At 38.5% G+C, this 10,392-nt stretch overlaps 1 protein-coding gene across 3 annotated transcripts; it reads left to right on the top strand.

Moving 5' to 3' along the window:
* Positions 1-3,457: 3,457 nt before the first annotated feature.
* LOC122020012 (tubby-like F-box protein 8) lies at positions 3,458-8,766 on the top strand. 3 transcript variants are annotated; one of them, XM_042577705.1, is made up of 6 exons: positions 3,458-3,662; positions 5,620-5,688; positions 5,794-6,245; positions 6,454-6,541; positions 7,606-7,738; positions 7,818-8,766. In XM_042577705.1, exons 3-6 carry the CDS (start codon positions 5,889-5,891, stop codon positions 8,545-8,547), a joined length of 1,308 nt encoding a protein of 435 aa, XP_042433639.1. In that variant the 5' UTR covers positions 3,458-3,662; positions 5,620-5,688; positions 5,794-5,888; the 3' UTR covers positions 8,548-8,766. The 3 variants fall into 3 exon arrangements, with proteins under 3 accessions (XP_042433639.1, XP_042433637.1, XP_042433638.1); XM_042577703.1 differs by lacking the exon at positions 5,620-5,688 and having other exon boundaries at positions 5,889-6,245; XM_042577704.1 differs by lacking the exon at positions 5,620-5,688.
* Positions 8,767-10,392: the final 1,626 nt, after the last annotated feature.

Raw genomic sequence — 10,392 nt, 5'->3', positions numbered from 1 at the left:
ATTGAATTTTAAAAAATTAAATCAAATTTCTTTTTAATACATATAGCTGTTGTTGCTACATATTTTAATAATTATGACCATGATATATATAATGTTAGGATCTCTTCGTACGGCTAAAGAGGGGGGTGTGAATAGCCGCCCCAAATTCTCGCGTTCTTCCTTAACACAAGGATGTAACGAGGTTCGGAGATTAGGGCTCCTACTCCTCGGTGTGTCCGTAAGGTGGACGAGTCCAGTCAATCCGTCGGTGGATGAGTCCCCGGAGAACCGGCTAATACAATATACTCCTTGTGGGTGGAGAAACCTCGCCACAAACGTTTGCAACAGCAAACAAAGAGTACAAGAACAGTAAGAAAAGTAATACAATATGAATACAATAGCACTCTACCAATTTCTTGCTTTCTTGTCGACTGGAGGTGAAGCAGCAACTTCACAACCCAAACGCAGCAGCTTGTCGACGACGGGAAGCTTACGCGAAGCTTCGGTGGCGAGCTCAATCAAAGCTCAGTTGAAGCAGAAGCTTCAGCAGCAGAAGAACAGAAGTTCTAGAGGAAGAGATTAAGTCCCAGCAACGAGACGCCTTATACCGCACTGCGAAGAAGATAAAGAAGACACGAATCTAGTCGTTGTGTCGCAACGGCTAGGTGGACCGATCAGGTAAGCCGATCGGTCCAGATCTCTCCGATCGGTCGCGGACCGATCAGACTGCTCTGATCGGTCCCCGCATCGATCAAGACTCTTCGAGAACTCGCCCAAGTTCTCGTCTCTGATCGGTCCGTGGACCGATCGAGGTATGGATCGGTCCACGCACCGATCCTCTCCTTTCTCTTGCCTTTTGTTCGCTTTACGATCGGTCCGCGACCGATCGATAGCATACTGATAACATCTTGTTTGTTCTTGATCGGTCACGGCCGATCGAGATAACCTGATATCCTGATCGATCCACGATCGATCCAGAGCTTGGTTTTTGCCCAAACCAAGTCCCAAACCTTTCAAACCAACATCCGGTCAACCTTGACCTGTTGGTATATCATACTTAGCATCCGGTCACTCCATTGACCTGCTAAGACTTCCCACCAAGTGTCCGGTCAATCCCTTTGACCCATTTGGACTTTTCTCTTCGTGTCAAGTATCCGGTCACTCCCTTGACCTACTTGACCTTCTCAACACCAGATGTCCTATCACCCTTGATCCATCTGGATTTTCCCTTGCCCGGCTTCACTCACCAGGACTTTCACCTAGCTTCACTCACTAGGGTTTTCACCTGGCTTCACTCACCAGGATTTCCACCATTGCCTGGCTTCACTCACCAGGACTTTCACTTTCACCTAGCTTCACTCACTAGGATTTTCACCTGGCTTCACTCACCAGGATTTCCCGACTGCCTGACTTCACTCACCAGGACTTTCCATACTGCCTAACATCCCAGTTAGGACTTTCTCACTGCCTGGCTTCACTCACCAAGACTTTCCAACTGCCTGGCTTTACTCACCAGGACTTTTCCCCGTGCCAAACTCCCTGTTTGGACTTTTCCAGTGCCAAGTCTCCATACTTGGACTTTTCCCGTTGCCAAGTCTCCATACTTGGACTTTTTCCTGAATCAGGTCAACCAAGTCAACCTTGACTTACGGTTGCACCAATAATCTCCCAAACATCTATTCTTGTCCCATATCAAGAATAGAACTCTCTCACGAGTGTCAAACATCAACATGCAACTCAACTAGGTCAACCTTGACCTAAGGTTGCACCGACAGTCTTCTCGAGTCAAGTCACTTCGAGTCGGGTCAACCAGGTCAACCTTGACCTAAGGTTGCACCAACATATAATAGCACTAAATAAGAGTATTTTTAAAATAAGAAAAAAAAACGTGTCATCCTTTTAATAATCTTTTTTAGATAAAACACCCTTTGATAATAAAAATAATGATGTTTTATTTACTCAAAAATAATTAATAAAAAATCTTCTTTATTTTTTTCTCTTCTTCTTTTAGACTTTCAACTTACCCTTAATTTCTTCTCTTATTCTTCTTCTTCTTATTATTATTATTATTATTAATAATAAATAAAATTAACCTGCTCATCTAAAAGGTGCTCGAGTGATCGAATGACTTCCATTATTTTATCTCTTCTAATGTGTTTGAGATGATTTTGAAGGAATTAAATGAGGATGATCATCTGTCATACCGAATGACAGAGTTATTTTATTGAACAATAATATCTATCTGTATAGAGTTTATAAATGTTAAATATATTACAGCAAAAAGGTAAAATCCTCACCCCCGGGCCCCCACCGATCGGACCCATGGTCATTGTGAATGAGGTAAATCATAGCACCCGAGCTAACATGGGATGGACCGGGTGGGATACAGGGATAGGAGATTTATTCCCCCGTTGCCACTGAGTTTCGACCCGGTGGCCTCATTGTAGCAACTTCCGCCCCATGCCATCTCGGATGACCCACGGGGGTCTTATAAATGTTAAATATACGAATGAAAAAGAGGTGGAAGAAGAAAGAAGTTCCATTATGAATGAGATTTTAGTTTCACATTGAAATCTTCAAGGTTTGTTGGTTGATTTATATTGATTCATAAATATTGAGGATGTGAACAAATACATAGGGAGAGACTCTCTCTTACGCGTGGGTGCGTAGGGGGGTGCAAATCCAGAGCCCAGATTGCACTGAACCATGTTGCCTCGTCTGTGGACATGACCTGCGCACGCCGAATGCCGGACCGGTTGGGGCAAAATTCGACGCTATCTGAGCTCCTATATAAGGAGGCTACGGCAGAGTGTGTCCGTGGTAGCGATTGGGTGCCCACTTGATTCGCCGTGACCACCAGTACTTGGTGGGATTCACGGTCAAATCGTTATATTATGGGAAACAGACATTCGAATAAACCTCGAAGCACAACCTACCCACTCGGTAACACAGACTTACGGTTCAGTCAATTTTCTTGATAATTCTTCGAAAATAAACATCCTCCTAAATTGTTAAGTTGATATATCTTTTCATTCAAAGGTCCTTATTAGAGTATTGATGATGGGAACTCTTTACTAGTGGCTTAAGAGAAGAAGCTCCATCCCAGGAAGGAAGGGAGTTTTTTTTTTTTTTTTTTTTTTTGTAAGTTTAGTTTTTTTAAAAATAATAAAATAATAAATAATAATAATTTGTGAGAAAATATGAAGTCCATCGAAGAGTATAAAAGAATTGTTGTGAGTTTTTTTTTTTAATAATACAGAGATATACGAGGGATTTTTATTTTTATGTGATGCAACGCAACGATTTGGCCACGCACAGATGACGTGGCAGATCAAATACGAACGATTCTCCCCAACGTAAGCAGAGGGAGATTAACGGCACCGTTACATGACAACAAACGGCGCCGTAAGTCAACTCCCTGACGACGGCGAGCGACGCCCATAAAAATAAATAAAGAAGCACCATTTCCTCTATTCTTCCCAATCTCATTCTCAACTGGATTGGACGAAGCTTAGAGTTCCGTCTACTTCTCAGAGAGAGAGAGAGAGAGAGAGAGGCGAAGCAAAGGATCCATCGGGGCGGAGGCCGATCAGTTGTGTCAACCGGATCGGAGGCTGGTGGTTTAAAGAACGGCGCTCCGAGGTTCTTCCTGGAGCTTTTGCATGGGTCCGACGAATTTCAGGGTAGGGCTTCTGTGTTTTTTTGGGCGATTTGCTGTTGTTAAAATGTCTAGGTCAAAGTCCTCCCATGTTGTCGGTTCCAACTTCTCTTTAGTGATCTCCGATGGGAGCCTTTTGTTCGGAGCTCAAGCTTCCATCTTGGAGTTTATATTTATTTGATTGGTTCGTCGATCTGTGCTTTCCTTAATTTTCTTCAGGGATCTGTCTAAAAAATTGTGTTTTTCTTTTTTTACTTCTGATATTATGGGGTATGATTTAGCTAATGGGCAACATGCTCTATACCAGGGAGAAATGACGATTTTAGTTCTAAAACCTCTAGACATCATAAACCGACGGCTAGGAAACTTAGCTACTGCGTAGTTTGAATAAGTTCCATAACCTTTGGGGATTTTTTTTGTTCTATTCTGATCCTATTCGGCATTATGTGTTGGATGCCCTCCTTTTATTTTTTTTGAGGCTGAATAAGGATGGTTTACGTAATGTAACTCCATAGCTTGTTCTTTTTTCTTTCTTAGTGTTTCTGATTGAGCATGATACGCTTCTCTGCCTACATTATGTGCTCATACTTAGCCGCGAACTTCACTTCTTAACTTCGTTGTGAAGTAAGCCATGCACAGTATTCAACTTTTTATACTCGAAACATTTCTTTACTTTGTTTATAGGCTTATCCAAGTTCATGCCTCTTTGCGAGGTTTAGTTGATTTTAGCTTTTATATTCAACTTTTTACACTAAACGTTTCTTTACTTCTTTTATAGGCTTATCCAAGTTCATGCGTCTTTGTGAGGTTTAGTTGGTTTGAGCTTTTCTGGAATCAAGAAAAAGTATTGATGTAGAAAAGAAACGAATGATGATTGACGCATCTTTAATTAAAGGAAACAATTGGAGAATATTTTAAAATTTGCAAATCACTTGTCATGATTTCTTCTGTTTGTGTCAAAGTCTAAAAAGAAGAGCAAAATGCATGGATTTTTTGCTTATTGGAAGGAGCATCAAAAGAAAACGAATAATGAATATTTCTAAACAAATTTAGTAAAGTAATTATTCTCTGCTTAGAAAAAAAACCCAAGAAGAAAATCCAATAACTCGGCAGTCAATTTCTTCTCTGGAGGAAAATAATGCAAAGAAGGAAATAAATAAAGATTGGACAATATTTAAAGATTGGCACATTTTAAATTTAGTTTATTTTAAATTTAGTTTATGCTGAAATTTTTATTGTTTAGTAAATTGTCAAATTATTTGGTAATTCAAATGCGTCACACTTTCTTTTGGTAATTAATCAAAAAAATTGTATTCCAAATCCAATTATGGTTTAATGCTTTCTTAATTTGGATTATTTATTTCCTGGTTTGTTAGGGTCGAGATTAAAAATTTGTGTCGTGACTATGGAATATAACTCTTGCTTAATGATACATATTCCACTTTCTAATCTTTGCGTGAGCATATTTTCTTTTGCGAAATAATTATCTCTATTCTCCATCACTTGATCAATTTTGCCTAAATTTTGTGTGATTTGACAGTTCAATTTTGGTATATCTTCAAGTGGGCATGACTGATGTTTTTGGTGTTACCAATCAAAGTTCCTTGCCTTATTTGTATTCTTTTCTGCAGAAAGATAATATGGAGTAAAGTCAAGATTTGAAGAAAACCACTTTCTTTAAAACGTGTGAAGAAACAAGTTGAAAAATGCACACACTTAGCTGTCATGTATGGTCAACTAAGGTTGCTTAATCGTGACAGTTTTTTTTTTTCCTTCTTGGATCAATTTTCTTGCAAAAAACATAGTAAGGCTGCACACAATGGATCCTTCCCCGGGATCCCGCATGGCGGGAGCTTCATACACCGGGCTGTCTTTTTTTTTTTTTGATCAATTTTCATCCTTTTTTTTTGGGGATAATTTTTAATGTATTCATTATATGATTTTTTTTAATAGATAAGCTTTAATGTGTTCATTTTTCACAGTTCCATTCTTTCTTCAGCATATATGTGAAAGCTTCTGAGTTCGTGAATAACTGAAAATTAATAGTATGGGTAGGCTCTGCTAATTGTCAGTCTTCTTTTCTGCACTCTTCTTTATATCTTTTATAATTTTTTTATTTTGAAAAAAAAATAAATGGTTTTTTTTTTTGCATGCAGTATACAAAGGTTCTCTGATATCTGGCTGTTAAGAATCTATTTCAAGCTCGTTGCTGATTGGTTTTTGTTTTTCTTCACCAATTGGATTGGAGTAGATGTCATTCCGTAGTATAGTCCGTGATGTTAGAGATGGCTTTGGCAGTTTATCAAGGCGGAGTTTTGATGTCAGGCTTTCAAGTCTAATCGGTCATCGCAGGGGAAAATCCCAAGGCTCTGTGCTGGAGTTGCATGATCCATGTCCTGTTATCCAGCAGAGTCGTTGGGCTAGCTTACCCCCTGAGCTTCTCCGTGATGTGATCAGAAGGTTAGAGGCAAGTGAAAGCACATGGCCATCTCGGAAGCATGTTGTTGCCTGTGCAGCTGTGTGTAGATCATGGAGGGAGATGTGCAAAGAGATTGTTAAGTGTCCAGAAGTCAGTGGGAAGCTCACGTTTCCAATCTCTCTAAAGCAGGTAGTTCCTTGTTTCATCTATTGTGTAATAGATATCAGCCATGTGTCTCATGCATTATGTAAACTTAGTTCCTGCTACTGATCTGTTTGTCAAAAGCATTGGCTTGCTCACGCTACCAACACTCGCTATGAAAAACCATTTAGATCTAGCGGCAGAGAAATTGACTACAGGGTAATGATTTCTATTTGATTTTTCCTGCTTTTTGCAGCCTGGACCTCGGGATGGAACCATTCAATGCTTCATTAAGAGGGACAAGTCAAAACTTACTTATCATTTGTACCTGTGTCTTAGCACCTGTAAGTTTCCTTCCTTTTTGTTTATTTTGAACTTCAGAGATCTTATTATTCTTGTTAATTACTTGCCACAAGGCCAACACCCAGTTGTCCTGCTGTTCCAGTTGGACAACATCTGTGTGGTCTATGTTTCCAGTATTCCATGCAAGAGCTGGTTACATCTTAGTATATCAGGCTACTATTTTTATCACTTGTTGAATTCTCTCACACATAGGTATCCTTCTATAAAATTAGTGTTTATGCAAATTTAAATTGTAATTTTTTTTTTCTCTTTGAATTATTTTGATACAGTCATAGGTTACATTCTTTCCAAGTACTTGTGGTTTTTGTTTTCCTTTTAAGCCAATCAGCTGTTATCTGTCACAAGGAAGGAATTTTGTATTTCCTCTTCTCTGTCTACAGTCCTTAAGAAAGATAAGATGATTAATTATGCAAAGTTAAATTGTGATTACTTTTTTTTTTTTTTACCTCTGGGGAGTTCTTTTAATACAGTCTTTGGTTACTTTATTTCTAAATACTTGTGATTTTTTCATTTCCCTTTTATGGTAACCAGTTGTTAGCTGTCTCAAGGAAGAAACTTCGTATTTCCTCTTCTGTGTATTGTTCTTCAGTAAGATTGATAGTACATCTTAGTTTATGGAGCTACTGTCTTTATCACTACTTGTGTGTTTATATACATAGGCATCCTTTTGTAAAATGAATGATTATGCAAAGTTAAACTGTGATAAGTTTTTCTCAGGAATTCTCTTGACACGATCTTAGTTTACTATCTAGCTTTCGAAGTATTTGCCATTTTCATTTTGATTTTTCACCTGCTAGATGTCCCATGAAATTTTGTATTTCCTCACATCTGTTTGTGGCTCTGCAGAAAGTTTGGAAACAATTTACACTCACTCCTACATAGAGAATTCTCTTAAAAGTTGTACTAATATATTCACTTCTTTCGCTTGCCTTCACATTTATTCTGTAAAATGTTTTTTGCATCCATATTGTGCTTAGGCAATAGCCGTGTAGGAATGCATTATTTGATGTCTTTCACTCACTAATGAATGCATATGTATATGTAGCTGTTCTCGTTGAGACTGGTAAGCTTCTCCTATCAGCTAAAAGAAATCGCCGAACCACTTATACAGAATATATTATCTCAATGGATGCTGGAAGCATATCAAAGACAAGCAATTCATACATTGGAAAGCTAAGGTACATGTTTTGCTAGATAGCAGCACATATTCAAGTGTTATAATTATGCCAATCTAAGCATTTCCTTCTACGATTACAGGTCAAACTTTCTTGGCACCAAATTTGTGGTATACGACACCCAGCCTCCACACAACATTTCTACCGTTTGCCCACCTGGTCGAACAAGTCGTAGGTTCTCCAAGAAAGTCTCTCCCAAAGTCCCTTCAGGCAGCTATAGCATAGCCCAGGTTACGTATGAGTTGAATGTTCTTGGCACACGAGGACCACGGCGTATGCACTGTATCATGTACTCGATTCCTGCATCAGCACTTGAGCCTGGGGGCACAGTTCCTGGTCAACCTGAGAACCTTGTTTCCCATTCCCTTGATGACTCTTTCCGCAGCATGTCATTCTCCAAGTCCTCGATCATGGACCGTTCATTGGACTTCAACAGCTCTCGCTTCTCTGACATAACTGGAGGAACTCGCGAAGGAGAAGAGGAGGATAACATAAAGGAAAGGCCATTGGTATTGCGAAACAAACACCCAAGGTGGCATGAGCAGCTGCAATGTTGGTGCCTGAACTTCCGTGGCAGGGTTACAATTGCTTCGGTGAAGAACTTCCAGCTGATATCTGCTGTGCAGCCATCAGCGGGTGCTCCGACACCATCAGAGCCACCAGCAGTGCAATCTGAGCATGATAAGGTAATCCTCCAGTTTGGCAAGGTGGGGAAGGATATGTTCACCATGGATTACAAGTATCCACTCTCTGCCTTCCAGGCTTTTGCCATATGTTTGAGCAGCTTCGACACCAAGTTGGCTTGTGAATAAAACATTGTTGATTGTTTGGTAGTGAAAACAACCAAAGAATAATTTTTTTTTCAAAAGGTAAAAAGAATGTGCTTTGTCGATTATCATCGGTTGCTAGTGTCTAGTGATCAGGTTGTAACGTGCAGCTTTGTGATTTTTTTTTTCGATGCACTTGGACAGTGAACCTATGAACCGTATTACCCACGTAGATTCCCTTTCTAATTATTTGCATTTAACTTATTCTGTCCTGATTCGAAAACCGTTTACCCTTTTATATACTAATTATAAATGTATGTGCATCAATAGCTTAATGAACTGAAAAAATGCTATTGTTTATTACTGGAGTTTTTCTGTGGAATATATGCTGCTTTCCCAGTGACTTGCTTAGTTTACTTTTTTAGTTGTAAGAGATAGTTTTTGCTTCAGTTTGAGCTTGATGCAAAACCTCTATCCATGTTTTTCATTAGTAATATTGTCTATCCTCGTGTTGTCCTTTCGGAATGATTAAATGGTTAGTGTATGAGGTATTGTTATTATGAGATATGAGATTCGAATCTTAATAAAATTAAGATAAATATTTTCCTTATGTATTAGTTATTATTTCAAAGGCTAATAGTTGTCAGTGATTTATCTTTTTCGTGTTGGTCTTGAGACGGGTTAGCGGGAATGTTGGGGGCGAACATATTCGTTTTTTGCTACTGTTAGTAAGATTGTCTAGAGTCAATGCGATATATGGTGGTAAAAGATGAATGTGCTCGTTCTTAACGTCCCTGTCAATCCGTCCTATGTCAACACGGAGGAGGTAAATCACGGACGATTATTAATCTTTGGAATAGTGACTAACACATAAGAGTCAAATGTTGATAGTATAGAGTCAATGCGATATATGAAGGGTTGAGTGGATTTTATTATTGATTCTAGAAGTAATTTTGATATGCACATAAATACTGAGCATGGAATTAGTGAACTTCGGAGAAAAGTTTGTTTTGCTCCCCTTAGGTTGCTTATTATATTTTAAAAGGTGAAAAGTTCCCACTTGGTTAATTATTAATGGAGTTGACATTGGGATGGATTCCACAAGATAGAATATATAATAAATAGTTACTATTTAATTTTTTTAAAACCATTTTAAGTTTGTCAAAGGATATAAGACATCCATGTCATTATTTTTAATAATGACCATCATTCTTAAGTTTACAACAATTTTTGAGAAATAAAATTCATCTCATTTAGATAGGTCGTTCGGTCATCTAATTTATTTTCTTCATCTCATTGTTGCCGACGGTAAAAGACATTTGTGATGAGTGAATTGATGTTTTTTCACAAGGAAGGAATATACTTTTACTTTTTCTTCCTAGGATCTCCTTTAGATGACAAATCGGACAAATCTTACTAAGTAGCCACTGCAAGCCACTACTAATAATACCCGTAATTGTTGAGGTGCAGCAGTGGTATACTTTGTAAAGGTATTTGTATGTCTTTTCCCTGAATATCATTTTTGAAGTAGTGAATAGGAAATTGGAAGTAATGTACCATATTAATATATACCATTTATATCGAAAACTTTAATATACTAAAAATTTTAATATAATTTTATAATTTCGGTATATCAAAAAGGAATCCAAAGTCAATGCTTGCAGTTGACAAACACCTCCAATAACCTTTGGGAACAAAAAAAAATGTCTAAGACTCTCACAAGCGAAACCTTCTTCTAAGGGCAACAGCTATAGGAGGCTTAGAAAGAAGGCTTGGCTCTCAAGAAGTCTTCCAATTGCAGTCGACAAGCAAGGGAGTAAATGCAACATCACTGCTCGTTGGCATTGCTCCTCTATTTGGGAAGAGGACGGTGAATAGCACACGAGAAAA

Source organism: Zingiber officinale, chromosome 9A (assembly GCF_018446385.1).
Source record: "Zingiber officinale cultivar Zhangliang chromosome 9A, Zo_v1.1, whole genome shotgun sequence".
Lineage (NCBI taxonomy): Eukaryota > Viridiplantae > Streptophyta > Magnoliopsida > Zingiberales > Zingiberaceae > Zingiber > Zingiber officinale.
The sequence above is the reverse complement of the archived record's forward strand: the minus strand, read 5'-3'. Positions and strand labels throughout refer to the sequence as shown.